Source organism: Echeneis naucrates, chromosome 16, assembly GCF_900963305.1.
Source record: "Echeneis naucrates chromosome 16, fEcheNa1.1, whole genome shotgun sequence".
Lineage (NCBI taxonomy): Eukaryota > Metazoa > Chordata > Actinopteri > Carangiformes > Echeneidae > Echeneis > Echeneis naucrates.
The window spans coordinates 6,594,292-6,621,151 of NC_042526.1; the positions used below are offsets into that span (position 1 = coordinate 6,594,292).

The 26,860-nt window shown below is 41.5% G+C and overlaps 2 protein-coding genes and 1 long non-coding RNA gene across 4 annotated transcripts; 2 read left to right on the top strand and 1 right to left on the bottom strand.

Annotated features, from left to right (window-relative positions):
* Positions 1–3,147: 3,147 nt before the first annotated feature.
* On the top strand, positions 3,148–12,353 carry nap1l4a (nucleosome assembly protein 1-like 4a). 2 transcript variants are annotated; one of them, XM_029523413.1, is made up of 15 exons: positions 3,148–3,230; positions 4,150–4,187; positions 4,573–4,645; positions 4,902–5,046; positions 5,543–5,629; positions 5,954–6,088; positions 6,178–6,249; positions 6,356–6,495; positions 6,713–6,858; positions 8,770–8,789; positions 8,889–9,008; positions 9,158–9,193; positions 9,352–9,408; positions 10,048–10,082; positions 11,946–12,353. In XM_029523413.1, exons 2-14 carry the CDS (start codon positions 4,172–4,174, stop codon positions 10,051–10,053), a joined length of 1,053 nt encoding a protein of 350 aa, XP_029379273.1. In that variant the 5' UTR covers positions 3,148–3,230; positions 4,150–4,171; the 3' UTR covers positions 10,054–10,082; positions 11,946–12,353. The 2 variants fall into 2 exon arrangements, with proteins under 2 accessions (XP_029379273.1, XP_029379272.1); XM_029523412.1 differs by lacking the exon at positions 10,048–10,082.
* LOC115056727 (uncharacterized) lies at positions 11,092–12,102 on the bottom strand. The gene is made up of 4 exons (XR_003841810.1): positions 11,538–12,102; positions 11,373–11,383; positions 11,236–11,301; positions 11,092–11,131 (listed from the first exon to the last, which is right to left on the bottom strand). It is a non-coding gene; the product is annotated as an uncharacterized LOC115056727 (long non-coding RNA).
* Positions 12,354–22,669: 10,316 nt separating the features above from the next.
* phlda2 (pleckstrin homology-like domain, family A, member 2) lies at positions 22,670–23,750 on the top strand. Its single transcript, XM_029523549.1, has 2 exons — positions 22,670–23,254; positions 23,375–23,750. Exon 1 carries the CDS (start codon positions 22,784–22,786, stop codon positions 23,198–23,200), a length of 417 nt encoding a protein of 138 aa, XP_029379409.1. The 5' UTR covers positions 22,670–22,783; the 3' UTR covers positions 23,201–23,254; positions 23,375–23,750.
* The last annotated feature ends 3,110 nt before the right edge of the window (positions 23,751–26,860 follow it).

Sequence of the window (26,860 nt, forward strand, 5' to 3'; positions counted from 1 at the left end):
GCTGCTTTAGTAACTCTCAGACAGCGCTTGAAGGTCTGGTTGCTATCAGCCAATCTGACAGAATGCAGAAGAGTGCGATAAGAATTATTGTTGCTTCCTCTATGTGTGCGGAGCAAACACTTGCACTGTTATGCAATAAAATACACAGCTGGGCACACCATTTGACGAGATAAGTGAAGACACACCGGGATCCATAACATTCGTACAGCCAGGTGTGTGCTACCCACTCAGGGTTGGGGAGGGGGATACAAATGACTGAACGGGGGTGTAATATTGGAGTTCAGCTGATTTAATGTTGTGAAGTTCAGCATTGTGTGAGAGCTAAAGGTTCAACTATTATCGTAACAAAGACTTTGCAAAGGGCCACAAAACTACAAAAGGCTTTCAAATACCTGAATTCAAAGCGGTTGCTGTTTTTTGGGTTTTTTTGTTGTTTTTTTTTTTTTTTTGTGATACACTTGAATTCAAAGTTCATTAATTTGCTATTGTGAGAGTACACAAAGAGCTCCTTTATACACTGTCTCAAATGATGAAATCACTGCTCTTCATTTCCAAAACTTCTCATTACTGTATATTTTCTACATTTCTAGTCCACGTGCTCATCCTAAATGCTAGACAATCACATTTGATTTTCTCTTTGAGTACAGACTTTGCTGGTAAATGTCACACTGTGACAGGCACAAAGCCTGGTCACCGCAATCGTTCCCTGAGGGGTCCCAGTGCTGTCACTTCCTCTCAAGTGTGTAGACTCCATTATGGTTAATAGCAAACAGAATTTTAGAGTGTCTGTTCCTGAATGGGCTATTTCTGGAAAAAAGAACATTTATAGGAGAAAAAAATCAGATGGTGCATCAGTGGGATACTGGCTATGAACATATATTTACTATTGATTTGGTCTTGTGACAGAATATTTTCAATATTTTCTTCGTTTTTTTTTTTTAAATAAATCAAATACTAAAAGGATGTGGCATTTCTAAATTTAGTTTTGTTTTTTTTTTAACGACAAGAGAAAAAAATATAAAATGGTCAATTTGTGGATGGTGACAGAAATGACTCAAAGCTATTACCACTTCCCACTTTGAAATCTGTCACACATATTTAAAATCTCCCTTTACATCATTTGTTGCATCCAATAAAACACTGATGGTTTCTGACAAAGCAGGTAATTGATAGCTCTATCCTACTGCCTTATTCATGCAAACAAAAACTACCAGCACTCGCTCATGCCTATTCAGAAATATGGCTTTTTGTTCAATAAATGTTCATTTTAGAATACAGAAAGGTTATTTCAGCTATTTTCTTGTGTACAATGAAAATGCAGCATTTGTGTCATTAAAAGAGACAATACATTTAGCTTTAACATTCCAAAACTATAAAGTTATACTTAAAACTTTATTTTATGTATTGCTCAAAATTTGTAAAGAAACAAATTACAAATTCAAATCGAATAATTTCTCAGTCATGTTAACATCCAAAGCGCTAAGGTAGCCAAAATTAAAGTGGTGTAAATATGTTATTCATTTATGAAGAAAATTCGATTTAAAAAAAAGATTGTAGAATTTGTGAAACATTGGCGAAAGGCTTAACAGATATGTCTTTGCAGAGTAAAATCAATGCTCCAAAATATGAAAAAGACACATACGCTCACTATAGCACACACACACAGATATACATATACACACATAAACAGACTATTTGCACACATTTTGTGAAGTGAACAGGCCAGTCAGAGAGAGAAATATGGAGCAGAAAGCTAGAGTTAAATGGCCTGGGGAAAATAGCAGCAAAGAATGGGAGACAGTCAACAGGGATTGGTCAGCAATTTTAAGAAGACTAGGAGGAAATGCAAGTGATAGAATAGAGAAGATGGGAGATATAATTTCCCCATATGGTGTAGAAAGATTTGGGGTGCAAGACAGAAAGAGGGTTGAAAGAGTACAGTTCGTTAAGTCTAGACAGCAAAGAGATAGAGAACTTAGTTAAGGTAAGAAGACGATTAAGAAAGCAGAGCTACAGAGGAAGAGAGGGAGGGAATTAATAATTTGCAAGAGGAATTGAGATGCAGGCTGGCAGTGCTCAGAGGGACCGAATATTTTAGGAAAAAGAGAAAGAATATGTAATGACAGCGTTGTACAGGTACCTGTTCAAGTTTGTTAAAGGGTTGTTGCACTACCAAAAGGGAGGGCAGCACACATATATTTATATATGTGTCTATGTAGAAGCCTCTGTCAGTGTACGTCTACTGATACTGATTGTCATCTCTTGCTGTCTTATGAACCACAGGTGTATGAAGCCCTCTTGTGGTCTGACAATAATCTGGAGCTCTCTCCAAGCACATCCATATAGAAAAACCTGTTTCATGGCACTCTGTCCACTTCGACAGGTATTTTTCTTGTTGCAATAGACACCAAAAGACATCACAAAAAAAATGTGATGGATAAGTGTGTGTGTGTTGTTGTTGAGAATGCACACACATTGGTGTTTTTCATACTGTATACCACCCATCAAAGACTTCCAGTCAATATGTATATTTTTGTTCTACGATGGAAACTGAGGAACCAATCCAATGAATTTACAGGGGCAGGGATTTGGTGAAATGAATGGGCCTGAAACCTTTTCATTACAGAGAGCTAGAGTTTGCATTAGCTCAACCACTAACACTGTGTCAGCCCCAAGCCAGTTAAACGAGAACAAACTATTTAAACATGATTAACAGTTACTCTACAAAATGAGGCTGTTTGTGGTGGTCTCTTCCAAGGCTGTTTCACAGATCGACTGATGACTGGGGAACAAGGCCTGATGCATGATTTCTCAGAGATTTCTCAGATGTTCCTCAAGCCCCCAGTTCTCCCTTTTTACTTCGCTTTTTATGTTGGAAAAGCTCATTTTTATCATGGCTGAGTATTTTTTACAGTTTAAAGCCTCTAAGGGAGGAATTTATTTATTTATTCAATCAGACATGTGACAGATTATGCTTTTTGCAAACTCTTCCATTGTTTTCCTCTTTAGAGCAGTGAGAGCAGGGGCGACTGGGCAAAACAACAACAACAACAAAAAAAGTCCAATAATGATGTGTTTTGTTGTTGTTATTTTTCACTGCAGCACTTGAACGCATCATTGTCCGATCCAATCAGATTCCGAGATTCTGAAGCGCGTGTGATGCTCGCGCGTGGGGGTCGAAGCGAAGACGCGTGAGCGAAGCGACTAGCCAGGATTCCGCTCAGCCGGAGGTAAGTCCGCAGAAACAGTCAATGAGCTGCGGTGTCTCACCGACCTGAACGTTGGCTGGCATGTTCGCTCATTAACCACCAGCGGTACGCCTCCCCTCGCTAGTTTTCCCGGCCGGAGCTGAGCTGTCTTTCCGACACTTCCCCCCTTCTGACTCCGGGGCTTTAATCAGCCCGCGAGCTAACGGTAGCTAGCTTGTGAGCGCGGTTAGCTAGGAGCTAGCAGCCGAAACGTCCAACGACCAGTTTTATCTACATCATCGAAAGACGTAGCGTTGTTGCTTTAGTCATTCAGTGGGATGATTTGTTCCCAACGCTGTGGGGCGTTGAGAACAAAGATGGGGTTGTTGTTATGTGTTAACCTTCACATTTGCTGGAAGCCAAAGCACTAACCGTAGCACGTTGTCTCGTAGTTATTCAGTAGCTAGCTAGCTGTCCCCGTTAGCTTGCTGTCAGATCCTTGGCACCGCCCATACTGCGTGGTTAACAATATGTGCGCGTTGGTAAGCTGATGTTGGCATGTGAATTACTGCGATGTTGTTTTCTCAGTGGGGCTCTGTAGCTGTCAGAGGCAGCGGTGGCCACATCAAGCAGTCTTAACAAAGATGTGCTAACTATGACTGTCAAAGACTAGCCCAGCTGCCATTAGCATGTCAGTGCGTCATCGGCCTGCGCTTGCTCAACACCAGTGTTGCTGTTGATCCCTTGGAGAAATGTCAATTGTCTGACTGATCAGTTTTCTATGGCCGAGACTTGTCGCAGCTTGCACCTCTAATGATGTGTGATTTTGTGTGTGTGTATGTAGATATATATATATATATATAGATTTAGTAGTGATAATTCAATAAAGATTTTGTAACGCATCACACATTAGTACGATGTGTTCATCATTCACGTTGTTGTTGCTGTTCTGTTCTGACAGAGGAAGGAGTTGGCACGTAACAATGGACGCCAGTAAAGGTAAAGAGAGTTTCATCTAGTCTTTGTAGACATTTAATGCGAGTTCATCTGATTTGAATTAGTTCCTAACGTTAGAGCTTATATATTGATGTTTACATCAATTTAATAAGGAGAGAAATAGATTGTCTAACTTGATTTGTAATAAAGCAACTCTGAGTCAGTCTAAACATAGTCTCCAAAATCAAGTGTGTGAAGGTTTTTGTATGGATTAGCTTTCGTCACAGCATTTAGTATAGCTTGAGATGTATTTATCCCACTGCTGCTCAGTTTTGAACTCTAAAAATGCTGAGGAAAAGAACGGCACCACCTACAGTGTCAGTTTCAGTCATTATCCAGTCGTAATGTAAAAAGTATGACTGTGTCAATGTTTTTATTGGTTTGGCAGGTAAAGGGGAACAAGGAATGCCAAATCCAGGTGGGCAAATGGACAGACCTGTCAGCTTCCATTTCTTGGAAAGGTAAGCATGGATGGTTTAGCTTTAGATATACTTCAAATGGGACAAAGCCTTTAAAACGTAAAAACCAAAATTTGCAATTGAGATTGACTTTCACAGGTCTAGTGGAGGTAATTTGGGGTCACTGTTGACGCCTCAAGTCATTTTTCAATCTTGTAATATCACACTGAGATTCTTTGATGCTCACAAAATAAATCATAATCACATTTTTATTAAAAAGTGTTTATGTTCTATTCAGCTCTCATGTTTTTTTTGGCAGCATGCTTCCCAAAGCAGTGAAGCGGCGAGTGCATGCCTTGAAAAGGCTACAGGTGCAGTGTGCTAATATAGAAGCTAAGTTCTACGAGGAAGTCCATGAACTAGAGAGGAAGTACTCTGCCCTCTACCAGCCACTGTTTGACAAGGTATAGTTGATGTTAAATATTGGTTTAATGTAATTTACTGTAACATTCTAACTAGAAAAGTAGACTGTTAATAAAAGTAATGAGAGAAAATATTTAGGCGCCGTTTGTCATTCCCTGCACCAATGGATGGTAAAGTTCATCTCTCTGGTTTGAACTGAAGTCAGTGTGGATGAATCCTTGGTGCTAAATCAAAAACTGACACAACGAGTAGTCAACTGTCCTTTTGTCAGTTAAGGCTATTTCCAGAGCCAGTGACAAAAACTGAGCCATTCTTAGTCGCTCTGAAGACTGGCAGCTGTAACTCTGCTGCACCTGTTTTTAGTGCATGTGTCTGTGTGTGTGCCTGTGAGTCCGTCTCGCTCTCAAATGGTATTGATTTCAGCATGCTAGCTGAAAATAATTCACCCTCGTCAAATGGACATTCACAGATAATTCACGCTAATATTCTCAAGTCACTTTATAAAATTATTAACTTTGTCGTATGTGTCGGCCACAGAGACGAGATATTGTCACAGGAACAGTGGAACCCACAGATGAAGAGTGTGAGTGGCACAGCGACAGAGAGGAAGAAGAGGAGCTAGCTGTAAGTATGATTTCAACTTGATTGTTTTTTCAAATCCCGCTTCATCTGGTTGGCCAGAGCGTACAGAAGGAGATTTTTAAGACTGAACCACACATGAATGTTTCTGAGTGAGCAAAAGAACATCTTTGTCTTCTTGTGGTTTATATTAGATTAATTAGGAATATCAAGCTGTGATGGCTTTTTGTGAGTGACCAGCCTTGGTTTTGTATATCTTAAATTTCTTAAAATGCAACTGTGTGTCTCTATCTCAGTAAGAGATCGTAAAAACTGAACAGACAGAATGACTGAATGAACTTGAATGTGTGGTCTGATCACTGCTTACAGGAGGAAGTTAAGGAGAAAGCTGCAATTGAAGATGCAAAGAAAGAAGCAGCCACACCAGAGGAAGACCCAAAAGGCATTCCCGAGTTCTGGCTCACCATATTCAAGAGTGTGGACATGCTCAGTGACATGCTACAGGTGCGTTTCATTCATTCCTCTGCCGCCTCATAGAAATGTCACATTTCTAAACAGTATCCTAAATTTAAAACATTTTTGTTTGTGACCAGGAGCATGATGAGCCCATCCTAAAACACCTGAGAGATATTCAAGTCAAGTTTTCTGAGCCAGGACAGCCAATGGTCAGTATCTATTTGGTGTTGTCCTGAATTTATATAGTTTCAAATAAGATAATTTTAAAATTCTGTGTGAAAACATCTTTGTTTTGTTTTTTTTTTCCCCCCTCAGACTTTCACATTAGAGTTCCACTTTGAGCCCAATGGCTACTTCAATAATGCTGTACTCACTAAAGTCTACAAGATGAAGGCAGAGCCTGATGCTTCAGACCCTTTCTCATTTGAGGGGCCAGAGATCATTGACTGCGAAGGGTGAGAGCCAGAGTTCACACGTATGCGTTTAACTGTGGACATGCATAATGTTGATTAAAGTAAAAAATAGGCATTGTGTGGTGTGTAAAACATTTTTGTTCCCTCTTTCTATATTTACACCCCACGTATCAGCCTCCTCTTGGCACCTCTTCTAGCTTTTACCTTTTTTGCATCCTTACCTTGTGTAGCCTCTTATTTCTAAACATCTTCTCTCCAGCTGTCAGATAGATTGGCACAAGGGGAAGGACGTGACAGTGAAAACAATTAAGAAGAAGCAGAAGCATAAAGGCCGTGGCACTGTTCGTACTGTTATCAAACAAGTCCCCAACGACTCTTTCTTCAACTTCTTTAATCCTATCAAAGGTGAGAACACAGATAAACAAGAAATTGAGTCAATTTTCTCTGAATGTCTACATTTCATTTTTGAGTCAATCTCTGTTTTTCAACAGCTTGTCTGTCTTTCAAATACAAACCAATACAAACAGTGTCAAACACAAGTAACTGATTAGATTTAAACATTTGCTGTCCTTCAGAAAGCCCTGACTCATTGAAAACCAAGACTGGGGAACCATACACAGTCATCTGCTTGACAGTTAACACGTCTTTGTTAACATGCAGACAGAGATATTGGCATGCGGTCTTATTATTGCTGTGTTGTACTGGATTCAGCAGCAGGTGGCACCAGACTCTTACTGTGTCAGATGTGTATATAGGAGGAAAAAGCAGCAGACCTGATTCTCACCAAGGGGGAAATTTTTACCTAAAACTGTGCTGTTCAACTTTAGAACTTTAAATGCACTTTGGCTTTATGCTTAGTTTCCATCTTAGGGTATTAATTTTTTTTTTGGCTACACAGCCAGTGACTGACTTGCGTATGTGAAGGACTTACAGTATGAGGCAGTGTTGTGAGACCACTGATGAAAGCAGTTTTTCTAACCACTACCCAAAGCTTTTGTTCTAATTACAAATCTCCTTATAAATTTAATAATAGCTCATCTTTGAATTAATTTAGAATGATATCAAATCACAGACTATAAAACAGTGGATAAAGTTCCTAAATTAGGTTGAAAAAAGGTTAATTAAAACAATTTTAGAGCTGCTGTTATCAATGGAGAGGAAAGTCAGTCTTTTGTTTCAGTTTAATTGCCCTTTTCATTTTAATCAACAATAGACCATTAATACATTGACTTATTCAATAAGCCAGGTATCTTGAAATTAGTCATTTTCCCAGAAAGGATCCGTACGTTAGGCAGACTACAGCTTCAGTTTGACTGTATTGTCTTTCCTGTACAGTCAACTTACCTGAGAGACATGCTCAGACTCGTTCTGACTTGGAGGAGTTGACCTAAACACTCATCGTTTGAGCAAATATGTCTTGTCAGTTCAATCACAGCTGTCATATATGACTGGAGCGATATAAATAGTGTATAGCTTTAGGGCAGAGATGTTCACAAGTGAGTAAATCACCATGTGCTGAGCATGCAAACTAGTGCATTGATGTCAAACTAGCAACACACATAAGAGCTTTATTTTTTTTTTTATGGGCAGAGATACATTAGGTTTCATTTATTCACTATTGCAACACTAACGATTGTTACAAATGCTACACTGTGCCATAAATACAGCACCATCCTCAGACTCAGGATGTGTTCAAAAGTTGGTATAGCACAGGAGTAGTTATTTAAAAATGTAAAAAGTGTTTTATTGAATAATTACATGCAGTAAAACAACATACTAGTATTATTTCTTTGTGAAAAATGTGTGAACATAGATAGTAATGAAGTAATAGTAATGAAGACATAAATGGATCTCATGCCACCAAAGCAAATCTTTCAGGGTAAGATTTTGCAGTTCCTCTGCAAAACATTAGTCATATTGAGCCTGTTTTTGAGTGTATGCTCATGATAGAGCAATAGAGAACCTTCATAAAACTATGATGTGAATGTGACCACAGACCCATGCAAGTATAACAGAGCACTTAAATATAAGTGTGGACAGAACAGGTCGGAGAGGATGATGTCACCTTTAGTTAATTGTTTTGTGGAGGCCTGTCACTATCTCTGTGGTAAAATAAAAACAAATGGGCTTCAAGTTTTGGTAAAGTTAGAGTTAATGCAATGCATTAATAGAGTTAATGTATCTATCAACTAAAAAAATGTATGTACATTTTTAAATGAATGTGCCAAGAAAAGTTCTCTTATTCCACATTACAAATTCCTTCTACACCAGTGTTACAGTGCTCATTGTTTAAATTCACTTTCCTTTAACTTTCAGCTTTACCAGATGGAGAAATGGTGAGTAATATTTAACTTATTCCTCATAAAATAAACAACATTGGATAGCTTCTTCTTTTACTCATAAAAAAAATCCTGTTTGTTTTGGGGTTTTTTTAGGACGAAGACTCTGAGTTCACTCTAGCCACAGACTTTGAGATTGGTCATTTCTTCCGTGAGAGAGTAGTTCCCAGAGCTGTGCTATATTTCACCGGAGAGGCCCTGGAAGATGATGAAAGTGTACGTCTTTTTTTTTTTTTTTTTCTGCTGCAGCATATACTGATGATCAAATATTTACAAACTGCCTTGTATGATGTTACTTGTGTCAAATTTGTCATTGTTTTAGGTTTGTTTTCACTCCAAATCTTTTTTTTCTATTTTTACTGTAGTTTGAGGAGGAGGAATTGGAAGAGGGAGATGAGGAGGTTGGTAGTACTTCTCTTAATATCTCCCAGTGTCACTCAGAAATCCTGCTTGATCTGAAATTTGTATGGACATACAGATCAATGCTAAACCTTACACTCGTCAGGTAATCTGAATCTCTTAGGGCTGTCTTTTTTTTTTTTTTTTTTTTTTGTCTCAGGAACAGGACGAGGAGGGTGATGATGACGATGATGATGAGGGAGACTTTGACCCTAAGGTGAGTCTGCATCCAGCGCTTAAATTATGAAATATTAATAATTAAAATAACAGGGCATTTCCTCCATGTAAAAGCCACCAAACAAACACTGTTATCAAGACATGAATCTGCATCCTAGGGCAAAACTCAGTGGATTGTCAAAACCTCCATTGAGCTGTTTACTGGCTTCCCCCATCACACTGAACTAATTGGATTTTTACATAAATACGTCAAAGAGCTGTGATCTATACTACCTAGTTTTAATACACACGTCACAGCACTGTGAGAATGTCTACTGCTCTCACATGTTGCAAAATATTAACTAAGGGCAGCCAGAGAGAGACAGATCTTTATTTGTAATTTAGCTGGAGTTAATTTTAAATATTATGGTCTATTGGAAGCCGTTTCAATCTGATGAGTATGTGTGCACCTCATGTCCTGTTAACAATTTTAGGAGAGAATAACAGTGCTGCTTTATCCGTGTAGCTTATATTGAGTCTTTCTCCTGCAGCACCTGCTGACAGGTTTTGGCTCTGGAATCTAGGGTGGCAATTCACCAACTTCACCATTGTTTCATTGTGCTCGTAATGTAATTTCTTTAAGTGAGAATTAAACCTATGCATATTGTCTCTCTCTCCCCTGGATTCCCCTCCATTACAGGAATAATCAAACATTCTCATCCCATGCATTTCTAGGTAAGGGAGAAATAAGGAAGACGCCCACATACATAACACACTGTCTTCATTCGATAGCTTTGGTCGGTCTTTCGGTAGCTTTTAGTTGTTCTTGCTGTTGGTCTCTTTCACTGTATCCTCCATCCTCCCAGTAGTCTAAGGGGTTTAACACCCTAAACTCACAGCTTTGCAAGTGCAGCCCCTCTTCTTCCTGTCTTGTTCAACTATTTGTTTTTCCTCCTTTGGTCACATCCCAGGTTTCTAACATTGTTCCCTTTACTGTACCAAACCTGGGGTCCATTTCACAGAGCAGGTTTACTGGAAACTCGGAGTCTGTTAACCCTGAAATGAGGGTCAAACTCTTTTCTGTTTCACAAAGGGAGGTAACTCAAACAGGAGAAAGCGGGGTGACTCTAGCCTGTTTCCCTGAGAGGTAACTTAAGCTCTTGGTCAGTTACCGTAATAACAGACTCTACCTAACCTGGTTGGGATCAGGTTTTTTTTTTTTTTTTTTTTTTTTTTTTAATAAACCTTGAGTTTCTCCCTGACTCCACCCTCTTTCAGCCACACACAGTATTTGATTTCCTCATTCATTCAGTCAGCAGGCGTGTTTTGGCATAGCATAATTCTGCCGTCTATTATTAAAAAAATAAATAAATAAAAAAAATCAGTCAGTAGGCCTATGTGAGAAGTCCATTAGGCGACTGTTTTCACTAACATTGCATGTCCTTTTGATAACAATCCTGTGGAGGAAGGTGCAGCATGACTGTGCAGAGAATTAAATCGTCGTTGGGAGATGGTGATCAGACTGCGCATAGATGTTGGCATTATGCGCATAGCATTTCCAGACAATTATCTTTTTGAGCAGTATCGTTTCACGGCATCGTCTGTCTAGATACAGCAGGTGAATTTTGTAAATCTTTTTTACTGGATACATAAGGAGAACATTAAATGATACAGTTGCACATGAATTCCACAGAATGAACCTCATGTCTACTGAACATCTATCTCACTTTTTGAATCTTTGCAGTGGAAGTTGAGGGACCCTCCTGCTGCTGCCCAGCTATGCCCTGTTAAAAAAGAATAAAAATGTGTTAATACTTCAATGTAGGCTAAATGTCACACAATGTTGAGAGATGTGAATGGGAAGAGAACTATCAGTAACATATCAAACCTCTATAGGCCTTTCTGGATCTCCCTCTGTAAAGGCAGCAGACACAGTTTCCTCGTGCTCTTCATCCTAGATGAGTGATACATTTTAGTATACTTAAACTACCATTTGGCAAAATCTTTGGAGTATTGCCTACTTACAGTTACAAGGTCTGTTGATGTGTGAGGGCGCCCCACCAGGCACATAGAAGCATGATCAAAATGAGATACCCCATGAGATCAGCAGCAATGTTCTCCCACGCCATCGCCCTCTCTTTTACAGCTGCAGTGGTGTTGCACTTTTTTCTAAAAACATGTTCAACTCACCGTATGAGCGCATTAAAATGTCCAATTCTATTGGGGTGAAAAACGCAGCTCTCTTCTTCCCCATTGCCATGGTGACTCGAATCTGGGCTCCATTGATGCTGTCTTTTTATACTTGCAGTGCACACACTTAACTCCAGGTGAAACTACTCCGAGTTGATCAAACTAACTCAAATCTGCTGTTCTGGAACTGAAAACTCAGTTTCCTATCTCAGAGTAGATCAATTCAGAGTTCAGTGTTAGACTCTGAGTTTGTTGAACCTGCTTTGTGAAACGGACCCTAGGTACTTTGATTCTCTAGTGTCTGCTTCCTTTTTAGCTTCCTCTTCTTGACATTAAATGCCTAGTGGCTTCATCACGTTCTGGTCACCTCATTTACTAATCTTTTGTTTCTCTCTCTGCTCTCCACAGAAAGAACAGCCCCAGCCTGCCGAATGCAAACAACAGTAACCTTGGTGATCAGGGGAGGTAAAGACCTGCTGTCAGTCAATTCCGATCTTAGCCAATCAGCGAGTCCTCCCACTCTTACAGGCTCCGCCCTCTTATGAACTCTCACCTGAACGCAATAGAACGCAAACCAAACTGCGTTTGTACTATGTGCATGACTTCTTTTTCTTTTGTCTTGCGCCCATCACACCATTTTATTTGACTTCATTCAGACTCAAAGCGAGGGGTGACCTGACGTAAATTGAAAGGACAGTTGTCTTCTTCCTTGGTAAGGCCGGAGTAGGTTGCTACTGCCAAAAAAAAAAAGTCAGAACATAATCATCTATTAACAAAAAACAAAAAAACTAAAAAAAAACATAGGAAAGGAATGGATCCCACCTTTAGTTTCATGGTAATAAAATCAGTTACTCAGGGTTTTTTAATGCCAACAGGAAAAGTCATAGTTAACCAGGAAACTGCTGAACAAGTTTGACTTAATCCTTCACTGGGGTTGCTGAAGTGTTTTTCTTTTGTTAAGGTGTTTTTTAAGACATACAATGTATCATTTTGAATTTAATTTACAGTTTTTTAAATGTTCATTGTCATGTCATTGGACTATTTATTCTGGTGTCATGCAGCTGTAGGAATTGGTGCATTGTGAGATCTCTCCCCCAGCCACAGCAATTCTCGTTGGCTCAAACATTATTTGGGGACAGTTGGTTAACAAAACATGTAAAACAGTGTTTTGTTTTTGTTGGTTTTTTTCGTGATCAAAATGCATTTGAAACTGTTTCTCCATCAATGCTCCTCACATATTCCTAGATGCACTGGGTTTAACAAGCATTTCAACTGAGCACTTGAGTTGATGTGTATTAATATTATGTGTCAGGTGTGTGGTTATGTATGTAACCCCACGCACATACTATTTGTCACAGAGAACAAGTGGTGAGTTTCAGACAAGGTTTGGCCAAGCATCACATATAATCTAATAAATGACAGATTTAGGTGGACACACTGGCTGACACTCCACCTCTTGTGGAGGTTTGTAAGAGATCTCTACTAGTATGTATTTTTCTTCTTAACAAATTTCATTTAGTGTTACAGGGACAGGTGCAGGATGCTTGAAATAAATGTAAATTCTGTTGCCAAGAAGCTAAACTGAAAGACAAAACGGGCCGTCCTTTGAAATTGTCAAATGTCATTAACATAATATAATCTAATTCCACATTTAAAGTTGTTTAAGAATATATAAATATTTCTGTTATTGTCTCATGATTCTGTAGAATGTCTGTGGAAAAAAAATGAAAGAGGTTGCCAATGTATTTTATATACTGCTCTTGGATTTTGGCAGTTTGGTTGGACCCTTTTATGTCATGGTTGGTCATCAATGGCAGTGACGGCGTAACAGTAACCCATCCTTTCTCTCTTTTTAAAAAGAATGATTGTAGATCTTGTTGGACAGATCTCTCAGAGCCACGGTTGACATCTTCAAATCTACCACATTGGACCGTGTGCTAGCAATGGCCTTAACTGGTTCTTATTCACAATTTGTTACTTGCGCAATATTTCTTTTCAATTTGTACAGAGTTAGTTAAAATATTCTATTAAACTTGTGTGACATGGAAATGTCTTTTCTGTGTCTTTGTCCATGGTGTGTTTATGTCCTGTCTGTGGGTTTGACAATAGCACAGAAGTTTTGTACTCAAACTGAATTTACTTGCAACTTGTTAACAGACTGAATGAGCGCTTCTCTTGAATATGGAATTTATGTTCTACAATTGAAAAATACTCATAACCAGAGTTCGATTCAACTTCTTTGTTGTCGTATTAACTGCCTGAATCATTTTCCCTCTGGGAGGTTCGCTCAAGAATTTCAAAGCTCTAGTAAGAACATGTGGACTGTGAATGTAGTCAGCTGAAGTTCTTGAGTAACAATTCAAATAACAGTGTTCCAATGATCCAGGATGCTGAAACTGAAGCAGCTTAACAGTTCAGCTATTATTCATTCTTATTAACATATGCGCTTTTCCTATTATGACATTCCAACATGTCTGCCTCCTGAGCCTCGTGATCGTTCTATAATTCTAGATTAGACTGCTCAACGGATTTTTCCTTGAGTTGACAGCACAATAGTGATCTGTCGTTTGTGAATGATACTCGGGAATGACAAGTCATCTCAGAGGGTGATTTGTTCCTTTTCCCCGGTCCACGGGCTCAGATTCGTTTACAAACGGATCTTCAAGGTCTTCAAGTCTTTTGTTCATTATTCACGTGGTTACAGCAGTAACATGACCAATGCTGTTATTCCTGGTGAGGAGAGCGATCTGACGTTAGCACTAAAGTTAACGTTAGCTACACAGCTACGGAACGGATGTTTAATTCGTTTTTCCAATGAACAAAATGAATAAATTACTTGAAAAAAAGATATGTTCATTTTCACTGAACGAGATTAAAAGACCTGAGTCAGTAATAAGATCCGAACTTCCCATCACTACAGCACAATAGCCACACGCACACACACACACACACACAGTCTAAACTTCAGGCATCAGGTGAGGAAAAGCCTGCAGCCTGAGCAGAGGAGCCTCTCTCGCTCAGTGACAGCAGGACGGTATCCAGGCTGCAGGAATTTGTTCATGGTTGGCCTAATATCAGGCGAAGCAACCAGAATGTCTGGAATCCTGTCTTGCAGATAAAGGAAGCATGTGCGTCCCTCTGTGAAACCCTTGTAATGCATTGTGGGAGATAGCAGCTGAGTGTTCAGGAGGTTTTAGGAGAAGGACAGTGAATCTGTGTCCCAGCGACCTAAGTTTTCTACGAGGTGCTGAGAGGAGAATGCTTTCTCATTTTGTCACCTTGTCCAGCAACACTCACATCTGTGTGCTTTTATAATTTTATCATCGTGGGAACAGAGGTGACAACGTGAGCATGTGAGAAAACACAAGTCTGGATTTAATCAAGATCTCGACAAACCCAACGTCACTGTCAAGACGTTAAACATGCTGTCTTTCATACTGTGAACAAAACAAACAAATTCTACATGCAAGAGGGGGTTTGATGTTTGGAGGGTGATTTCTGATCGTTCTGTCCTAAACAGGCCAACCACTGAGTGAAATCATTCCAGTTACTTTCTGCAATTTCGGGGATTTTATTCTACAGACTAGCGAACAAGAACTTATTCATGCTGTGGCTGCTGTGTGTGGGTCCGAGGATTGCCTCGCTGTAACAAGGAATCCGATTGTCTCAACGCTCATTTCTCAGCTTTTAGGAGCAAGAAATTGAACTGTACACTTATATGCATTTGACTTAAATCTAAAACTTAGAAAATTAGACGCTATAATACATATAATAATATATACAGCAGCTTTTTACTTTTTACCTAAGCTATCATGCCAATCCATGTTAGAAAAGCTTATCTATGTATTATAAATGTGTCACTTAGATCTTTCATTCAGTACTTCATAAAGGCCCCTTCAACAGCAGCCAGAGCTTTCAGTCTCTCCTGGATTTGGACAGTTAATCTCATGGTTCCTGACAGATCTGCTCTGCTTTGTCAGATTGGTTTGGACACATCTGGGATGTTCTGCTCAGCACACTCAGGCTCCGTCAGAGGCGTGCTGTCCTACCTCTATGCTTTGGGTCTTTTATCGAATCAAATCAGGCTTTATTGTCGTTTTCTCTGTGACCACAGCGTAGTACAGACAAATAGAAAGGGGGCTTCTCTACGGGATCGCTCCCAAAGCTATAAAAACAACAAGAAATAATTAAAGGTGCTAAACACAATATGCTAAGGAAAAATGAAATAGAATAAGATAAATAAAAATAAAAGAGTCAAATAAAGCACAATGTTGCTGAGAGTTAAATTGTTGGCCCAGTCTAAGGTCAGATACACTCTTGGATTAATACTAATTAATAGGCAGAACACAGACGTGCTCGGTGTTTGTTCAACACCTCTGCTCAGATTCTGCTCCAATGGTGGATTTTTGTTTGTCACATCACAACAGATTTCTCAGGCTTTCAGTCTTCATATCAGAATATGCTCTGTGTGTATTATGAGCTACGGCTGACATCTTCAAATCAACGTTAGGCACATTTGGCCACGTTAGAAACTTGGACTAAAAGGAAACAGGTGCAGCAGCCAACCCTGAGATCCAAAGACTGAGGAGGATCTCAGAAACAGAGCAGACTGCTCATGAGACAAATCAACTCAACTTGATCTTGTTGGCAGACAGGAGAAAACAATCAGGCTCTATCTTCTACACTCCCTGTGACATCCTCTACACGCTCCTCTTCGGCTCTTTAATGTTTAGAAAAGTGTGTTTGTGCATCAGTGGATGGACAAAGATGTTTAACCATATCAACGACACATATCGAGAAAATCAGTTAGGAGACGGTCTTTATGCTTTTACACACAGGAGCGGGACAAAGGAAAGTATTCAGACTACCGGAATAACCCCAAAATGAGGCCGTCCGCCATCCTCTTATCCTCGTCCAGCACAAGGGTGAAGGGTGCAGTCTTCTTCCGACCTTCCTCCCAAATGCAGCTGCACCCACCGTCCCACTCTTGGCCCTAAGGTGCTTTTGGCAGCTCTTCTACAGGAGCAGACATACGAGTGTGTGTTTGATTTGGGGGGTTTTTCTGTGTGGGGTCTTTTGTATCGTCCCCTCCCGGTCGGAAGTGATGCGAGCCAGATAGTGCTCCACAGAGAGCGGGGAATAGAGAGGCGCTTTATGCTGCTGACCGCGGGTTGGTGCTCAGAACTGAATGAGCTGAACTGGCAGCGTGATAAAGAGCCCATTACCTCTTAGATCTGATAATGTTGCTGGTGGCGTTGACACAAGAACTCTGCTTTGCACACACTGACTACAGAATGATTATGGACGGTCTAATTCTGAGACATTTTGATCTGTCCCTTGGTTTTTAGCTGCTGGATGAAGTACAGAACTGAGGTTTGTTGTCTGTCACTTTGGGCCAGATTGAAACTGCCATTAGATTTTAAGTAGACACACACTATCACCAAGCTGCTGTCATGGCGGCACCGAAGAAAAAGGTTCACATCTACGATTCTGAAGGGAACGTCTCAGGAAGTTTCTAGGGGGAAAAAAATTATTGTATTTTCTTCAAGATGAATTCTAAAAACTTGATGGTGATTTAGTTCCATCAGCACATTTACATTTATTTGGAAAACTGTAGGGTTGCTTTGAGAGTAAATGGACCCAATCAGATAATCAAAAGGGTATTGTGGTGATATCTGGTAATTCTTCGAACTGGAAAGGAAATGACAACGTGTCAACATCACATCACAAAAATCCTATGAGCCAATGTAAGCGATTCAAATAGTTTGCAAATGAATAAGCACGTCTGTTTAACCTTTTCTTATGGCACCAGCTGTACATAAACAAGACCTCATGGAAAACTGGGGAAAGGCGCTGTCCTTGAGGAGAGCAGTGCACAAACTTCTCCAAGAGACGAGACCAAACACGGCTGTGACTAACACCAGGTTTCACAATAAACCCTTTTTGCCATCTCGGGCCAACCTGCTCCATTAGATCCCTCCAGCCTTGTTCTGGCTGTTTGATTCGTTCACGTGGGCGTCAGGTAATGAAAATGTGGCTTTTGTCAGCTTTCGGCGAAAAAACTATGTACTATTTCAGGCTGGACTCTGTCCCAGCATGCAGTTTATGCGGCAAACATGTCTCTTTGAATTGTGGTAATAAAAACAGCACGGCAGAATATGGAAAAGAAGGTACAAGGTATTTGAGTTCCTTCATGATCATCTGACATTTAATTCTTCACCCTTTCCTTTTCCTCAGATAGTCAATGTGGGAATAACTATGATCTGAACCTTCTGCTGTCATCTGTTCCATTACAGCGGTCAACCAAGCACATTTTGTTCTGTTAACTTTATCTGTGTGTGCTCAGAAAGTAAGATAATAAACAAGGGTCACTGTAAACCAAGATAATCTTATTTCATTCGAGTTTCATTATCAAGTTTCCTTTCTGCCTGGTATGTGTGGGAAAGTAAGCTTCACGCCCAAACATAGCACAGCAACCGGGCAGTACACCTCTGGTATGATCTGCTTTTATGAATGGAGCAGTGAATGAACGAGGAACTAGGTGTGGCATGTTTCACCTGAGTCACACTCCTTAACTTCCGATCACAGATTAACTTGCCAGTCAGACCTACATGAGCAGGTATTATCTTACATAACAGAGGGCGCAGAAGGAAAAAAAAAATTATATATATATATATATATATATATATCTCAAACAAGGCTGGTTTAGGTCTAAGTTAGTTTTGCCTGCTGCTTCTTGCTCTGCTTTTTTTTTTTTTTCTCCTTCAGAGGTCTTGAACTGGAGAGAGAATGAGGTAATTTCAGATAATTCTTACAAGAAAGCACCAAAGTGTCTTTGATTGATGACCTGCAGTCAAATTTAGACTTGTTCTGTGTCAGTTGCAGCACAAATGAGCAAATATTCCAGACAGTGAGGGATTGTCTTAGTATTTAGCTATAAATCCACAGTGACTGAGTAAACTCCTGGATAAGTTATCATTTATATAAACATTTTTGCTGAGGCTCATGCCTCCACAGCACAACACCTAAGTCTAAACGATCAATCGATGGGCTTCACTTCCATAGTTGCCTGGAATGACTTTGTCGGCCAAGCAGGCTACGGTGAAAATATGCCGACGACCAAGTGAGCGCTACATTCCTGGCAGGGATAAGGATTGCAGAGCTGCAGACCTGCATACCTGCTGCATCCTGCAGAGTCAAATGTGCATGAAACCTCAACTTTCGCAGAGCCTGTGGGGTGTGTGAAGGAAGCGTAGTTATCATAGACTGCATAGTTCGCACTCCTTTCACGATGAAGTATGTGTTAGTGACAGTGGGACACAATTCATTGTGTTTATGATGGCATGACAATTTATATTAGTAAATTGTTTCCTGTGGCTAAAGAATAGTGGACTAATAAGATATTTATGCAGCCTCACCACCTTTTAGACAGAAATATGTTTCTTTTTACTGCCTGACCTGCCAACTCCATTAACTGTATGCTCTGCTTATAAATTTAAATCTATTTTAATACGAATTTCAGTGCCCAAAGTAATTAAAGTAACGACAATATCCATCCTCCAATTAGCTATCTGATTATCAGTCCCAGTGTACAAAAAGCTCTGTTTTACAAAAGATGTAATAAAGCTCAACACTTCCTCCATCACGAAGTACGTGCCTGGCTGTAATGCAAGAAGACAATTGACTGCTTGAGTATTAAAAATGCGATGTGGCCTCTTCATCTGTCATCACACAGGACTGCCCAGCTCATAAGAAAGAGTATAAGGCAGCAGCCATTTGTTTTCATTGTCCTCCAGTGGTTCCTCCTGCAGCATTGTGTTTGACTGTGCACGCTGCCCTCATCAGCCATTTGTTCTTTTTCCCACGCTGCTAAATGCTACAGACACACACACACACACAGGGCTTATCAGAACAATGCCTCAAATAGCTCCAGCTCATCACAAGGGCATGCCACCAAAGAGCAGAGGAGCTGAAGAGGGTGTGTGTCTGCATCTGTGTGTGTGTGTGTGTGTGCGCGAGAGAAGGCCAAAGTCGTAAACGTGTCACAGTATGCAGCTGTTACCTGCCGGCTCTGCTGCTCTTGTCAGCAGCCCATCATGGCGAGCTCATCCATACTACTCCCCATTGTCAGGCCGACTATGTATAGTTCACCGTCTGATGGAGGCTTTCCCCGGCTAACCCAACACACGTGGACACGCACAACATGAACACAAAGCATCCCATCCATTTACCTGTGCTGGCATACACACAGACGTAAAAGCCTGGTTTGATCTCTTTCGCTGTGATATTCTAGTCCGATGGTTTATACCAGGATATTACAGTCTATTTGGAGTAAATTGCCGGGTGTGGCAGTCCACACTTTAATTCACACTTTATTGCTGCCGTCCTGGTCATGTCTCACTTTTGGAGTCTTTACTATAATAATTTTGACAGTAGTTTAAATCTAAAAAGGGAGGAGGAGTCAGGACTTTTTAAACTTTTATGGTGCTCGTTGGCAGTTTCTGTATTTATTGCTTTTCATTAACGTTCTGCAGTCTTGTTCCATCATGTAAACTCTCAATCTTGCATTGACATGATACCAATTTCTAACAAACACTTTCAATGAGACAATGTTTCTAAGAAATACCGTCTCATGGTCATAAAATTGATTAATTTCATCAGGGTACAATGAGTTTACATCTCCTCTGTCTCTTTTACCTGAAGGACTCACAGCTACATGCCTTGACATGACTCCCAATGTTGGGCCTTTCTGGTCCTTCCACCTGCTGCCTTGTCACACCTACATGCCCGTGGCTGTGAAGCACCACAGCACGGAAGCAAACAATGTAAGGAACCGGCAGAATTTCAGGTCTTCTGACGACCCCCCCCCCACAGTTTATCTGTTCACTTTTTGGGATAAAAACCCTCCTGACTTGGTGCAGCTGGCACATTATCTCATTTCCTCTCCGGGGGTTTCGTTTTGTCTATGCAGAGCACTGATATGAAGCCAGGGTTGTTGCAACACACCTCCAGAGATCCATCACGCAGTCTGATTCCCTCCAGAAATAAATGTACTTTCCCAAATGGCTGAGAAACAAAAGAAAACAGTGACACATCCAAGTTTTACTGCTGCTATAACTCAGCCGTCACGATGTAGGGAGTGATGTTTGAGCGGTTCAGCTGCGTGGGGGGATTATAAAAGTCAGACAAAACCCACAACAGTTCATTTAAAGAAATTTGACTGCGCTGCCTTAAAATAAGTCCGATTTCTTCTGGAGTGTCACCTCAGCCCCCTCCTCGTGAAAAGTTATGGTCCAGGCACACACAACACATTCAACCTGTGCACACACAAATGCGCAACCTTCCGACTCACACACCTGGCCCTCCTTGGGCAAGCAAAAACCTCCTTCAAATTAAGGCGCTTCCCTCACGTCCTGAGTCACTGCCTGGGCACGTCTGCTAGACTCCAGTCAAAACGGCATCAAACAAAAAGCCCACATATGTGCAACACGCACGCGCACACACACACACACACACACACACACAACCAGGCCACAAAAAGAGAAGCCCCTCAGAGAAAGGGGGAAGGAGGTGAAGATGTGGTGGTACAACGGAAGCTGGCACGCTGTTTAACAGATGTGGTTTTCTTTTCTTTTAAGTCAGATGATCAAACATGAACGCCACATCCCACTCCAGTTGCCACAGAAATGTTGTATGTGAGGGTGGAAGTCCTAAAGGACATGACACTTCCTGAGGGAAGCTGTGGGGTGTGTGAGGACAGACTGATAGGGAGGCGGACATGAGGGCCTGAAGTGGGTGCTTGGTGCACGCCCATCGGATGTGTGTATCTGAGCGAAACACTGTGGTCAGGGTGGTCTTTGTGCTGCTAGTGGTCCGACAGGACAAGACAGGCTGCAGGGGGAAGACTCGATGGCATCAGGCCTCTGATCACTACCTGCTGCTGATTCACAAACTCTCCAGGAGCTCAGCGACACATGTAAAAGCCCGCCGGTGTCAATCTGCCGTGATTAACTAAGACCAGGCCGGTGATGATTGACAGGGGAGTTCTGAGCTCTCAGCTGTTTGTTGTTGGGCTCAGCGTGGGAGTGACTGAGGTCAATAACAGAACTCATCTATGCAGCGATGCCAATTTCATTATGAGTCAGTCACTTATCTTTCCTTTTCAGTTACTACTCCCTCATATTGTACCAACACCACAAGACACCAGGACATCATTATATCTGACCTTTCTTTTTATGTTAATCAGTAATCCTTTGAGCACACTGAAACTGCCCAGACTTTTTTATACTCATAATAAGAGGGACATGACAGAACATCACACGTTAAGTCAGAATTGTTTCCCATATGAAGGTAAACTAAATGTGCCGTCTTGTATTTATGTGTTCAGTCAATCTCCCACGTACTGATTTCCTTTAAGACAATCATTAGGCCCAGTAATCGTTCCTGTGTTGGGGTTTTAAGATATTTGTGTCAGCTTTACTGAACCTCATCTTAGTTTTCCATCATCACAACTGAACCGATTGTTCCACTTTCGTAACGCAAAATAGAAATAATAACTGAAGCTAAAAATGTTCTGGGCTTCTTCGCCTTCCTTTTGACATTCAGTCTGACAAACCTCCTGTTCAGAACAAAAAAGCGGCAGCTTGTGGGCTGTTTGGCTCCACATCCACAGACAGGAGTGGCAGAGCTGGTGCAAAACCCCACCGATGTGAAACATGTTTAGTCTGGGAGGTTAAAGGAGTTACTTCAGAGAGCAGGGTGGCACCGGGGAGGGAGGAAGTGTGGAAAAAACAAATGATATGTTGATGGTGCTGACCGACGCACGTCCTCATCTGTGTGCGCTCTTCAGCGATATTAGACTGAATCATGACTGCAGAGTGGACAAATATTTGGACTGCTCTCCGCAGGCGGAAGCAGGTTACTAATTGACATGCTGGCGGTGTAATGGTCCACGTTAGGACTTCCTCTGCCCCCCCCCCACCAGCAGCTTCCGCCCACACAGCCTTGAATTACTCCACCGGCAACTGTTGATACATTCCCAAACCACATGACGTCAAGTGGGCGGGGCCGAGGCCGGTCTGGCCTATAAGAGGCCGCCGGTCCCCCCCCCCGGTTCATTCACAAAGCCACGCTGGATTATCTGAAGGCCTGAGGAGAAGCTCCGCGGACGGCACACCGGGGTGGAAAACTCAGGAGGTTGGAGTGAGGGGGGGGGTTGATCTCACAAAACTTGTCCGACATAAACAATGAGAATGTCAGCGGCGGAGATCAGCCAGGTCCTCAAGGAGGGAGAGCTGGAGAAGAGGAGCGACAACCTGCTCCAGTTCTGGAAGAGGAAGACGTGCGTCCTGACCACGGACAGCCTCAACATTTACGCGGACACGCAGAAGCGCACCAAGGGCAAGGAGCTGAAGCTGCAGTCCATCAAGAAGGTGGACTGCGTGGAGCGCACCGGCAAGTTCGTCTACTTCACCATCGTGACCACGGACAACAAGGAGATCGATTTCCGGTGCTCCGGGGAGGAGAACTGCTGGAACGCGGTCATCACGATGGCCCTGATCGATTACCAGAACAGGAAAGCCATCCAGGACTTTAAGACGAGGCAGGACAACGAGAGCGCGTCGCCCGGCCAGCAGGAGCGGCGCATGGCGAGGGCGCCCTGACCGGCTGGAGGGGGACCGGAGGGGGGGACTTGACACTTAACTACTCCAAATATGGTGAGACACGCACCGGGGCATATAGCTGACATGATATAATATAAATGAGTAAAAATAAACCTGACATCACTCTTTGGGAAATCTCCGAACTAACTTCTTCTCGTTTGTGTCTCCTTTCAGTGCCATTGTGGACCATAAAGAGATAAGAAGCGGACCAAAAGGAGGACGAGGTCATCCGGTCCAGAGATGAAGGATTGTTCAGGACTGAGCTCTCGGAGAGAACTGGACAACTGATCTAAGCCGGCAGAGGGATTTTTTTTTGTGTGTGTCCCAGAAGCTCTGTATCCAAGACTGAACTCTTGAATCGTCAAAACTATTTCAAGTTTGCTCTCCGGGGAGGAGTGACTCCTAAAATCATGATGTTTAATTTATTTGTTTCCAGAATATGATGTTATTGGCAAACAGCCAGTGTTGTTTAAATTATTTACTATTTCAATGTGTGTTGAGTGTGTCAGTGTATTTATTTGAATAAATATTCCTACATCTTTGACATTAACTCATGCTCTCATCTACTTTTTTCTTTTCTTGTTTTTTTTTTTTTGATCTAGGGAGATTTCCCCCCCCCCCCCCATTTCCTGTGATGGTCTTTGGTGAAGCAGCTCATTACAAGTTTTACAGTCAGTAACAGTATATTTGACAGTCGGTGACACTTTGCAACAAAAGTATTTCTTAGAAAATGTCAGGCGTGCAGTAGTGAAAGGGGAGAGGAGGACAGGAAAGTCCCTTTCCTCTCTGCTGCCAGGTGGAATGTGACTGTGGAGGCTTTCGGCTTGAGTCATCACTGATAAGGGGGCAGATTTAGCACGGGACATCTGAAAGGCTGTGGTGCCTTTGAACACACCTTAACTGTTCATGAGGTGTGGCAGGTTGACAGGCAGCTTCATTCGGTATGGGCCGCTTTTGACTTATCAGTGAGGCGTGCTGGTCTTAAATGATTTACGCTGCTTTCAACAGGTGGGCAGATGAAGAAATCCAACGCAGGTGCCTTATCACACGTTTGGACTCTTTAAAACGCACAGGAAGTCAGCTTTACTGCGCTTTTGTCATAAAATAAGGGCTGTGTCAGGGTGGTTGTGTGACATGATGTGTACACACCCATTTAATTACTGCTCTAAAACCAGTGAGAGATGCCTTAGTCACATTTCAAAAACCTTAGACCTACAAAAGAGGTCATCAAAGTCAGAATATATATATATATATATATATATATATATATACACACACACACACACACATATTTTGTTCAAATACACTGCAGGATATGATTCAGATTGGCTGTTTGTCTCGCTTCATTGGCAAGCCACACATAAACACGCGGAGTAGGTTATGTTTACTGTATTTATTCATAGACAGTCTAAGGAAAAAAAGCCAGCTCTACAAGCTACATTCAGCTGTTGTAGTCGTATTGATTCCCTCTGATGATGCCTTCATTAAAAAAAATAAAAATAAAAAATCAGTTTAGAAACATGGACTTTATGGCACGATGCTTTGCAGGTGCCCATAGATTACAGGTTTAATCCAACATATTAGAGCTTCAGAAACAAAACTAAGAAGCGTGTCTGGTCTGCTCTGAGTCCTCCTACACATGATTACCTTCAGCGGAGCGGTTTGTTGTGTGCAAAAATACAAGTCGGAGGTGACAGCAAACAGATTCCTTGGCCAACAGTAATTAAGAGTGTGACAAACTTGCACGCCCCTCCCGTCCTGTCCTCGTGTGCAGCTTTGAAGTGGGATCACACTCCAATGAATGCATCAAAGGGTTAGACTGATCTGAGGAGCATTACCGGAGCGGATGGGCCTCCTTTCTAAAAATATTGCTTCACAAATTGGCACCACTTTAATCTCACTCTCTCTCTCACACACACACACACACACACACACTCACACACACACACACACACACATCTTTGGTCCCTAACACAAAGCACACATAGGGGTCTTCACCACTGCCACCACAAGAACTTTTTTTTTTTTTTTTTAGGCAGTAACATCCTGTTGTTTGTCCTTTTTTTGAAGCAGCACTGTCTTTTTCAAAACAACCCTCCAATTTCCCAAGAAAAGCCATGATCTGCTGTGCCTCTGGTCACAGAAAAACAAAACGAATCTCCTTATTCCTTCACTTCTCTGCAATGTCTTCCTCTCTGATCTCAGCCTGTGTAAACATCCTCTGACGCAGGGCTGGCACACACTCAGGCCATACTTGTAGCCTTGGCGTCATCGCTCCATAAGCTGTCATTATGCGCTCAACAGTGAGGACATTGTTACACCCTGAAGAGAAAGATAAATGCCGTCGGAGGATGTAGGCTCCTGCAGGGCCTTGATTTGTGTACACATCTTCAGTTAACATTCAGATTTGAAACGTAACGGGACAAAACGTGAACTCGCAGACGTTTATTGTAAACATGAGGCACATTGCTGACATGAATGTGAGCTGGTGTGTCTGGAGTGACAGCTGGGCGGGGTGTTGTTAAGTGAAGGTGGACAGAAGAGACATGTCTCACTCTGTCCTCATCTACAGCCCCCCCCCCCACGTGCTCTGCTCAATTTCTGGACATTAATTTTTACAAACAACCACCATTCAGGCCACCAGCACCTCGGAAGGAAAACAAAACTGAATGAGGATCGGATGAAATTTCAAAGTATCATGCATTTACTTTCCTCCGGACAAAAGTGAAGAAAGTCGTGGTTACATTCTCATCACTGTCTTAAAATGCTGAAGTTTGAATGACCTGAAGAAAAGTCTACGCTCTACAAACTGCATTTCAAGTAAAAAATAAACTTAAAAAAAAGTTTAGAAAAATGGGAAAACTGCATTTTAATCAGAAAAGTTCACATTTTTTGGTGACATGGGAAGGACTGATATTTATCACTTAAGTGCTAAAAAGAAAAATAAATCAAAAAGTCAAACATCCCAGCTACAGACTTGTAGAACTTCCGGCTTTTCTAAATGGTACATTTAATGATCAAAGTCTAGTGACTACAACAATTTGAGCAAATATTCTACAACCAATGTCCAATTACTCATTTGTCAAAGGCTTCGACATGAGGCAGTTGAGATGCTAAATATAGAAAAGGTTTGTTTTTACAAAATCTTGCCTAGTCTGGCCTCATGGAGAACTTGTCTGGGTGTTCAGCTGGATGACATGTTACAACCCCTTCAGAGTGGAACTCAGGTATGTCTCATGACTCATCTGGCCTTGTCGGATGAGGTAGCTCCCTATAAATCTGTGGGAACATCAACTCCAATCTGACGCCAGTGGGAGGCAACGCTAGTGTTTCGTGTAAATAGAAATCTTCCAAAAAGCCAAACAGCAGAGGCCACCAGGATGTTGGGCTACGCCTAATAGAGCAGATGAAAATCAGAGTGTATCATAACAGCTTTCATTTATTGCTTTGATAAAGTCGAACCACTGAAGTCATGAAAATGCAGGCAGCAGTTTACAGTGTTACCAGTCTGATTTTTTTTTTTATAGCTGTAGGAATGGATGAGCTCAGTTAAGTGCTATTCAGATTATCTTACCGGAAAAACCTCGACCGGTATTTTACTTGGTGACGCAGAGCTCAGGTGAGCGCATACCTCAGCAAATAGAAGACAGACGCGCCCAT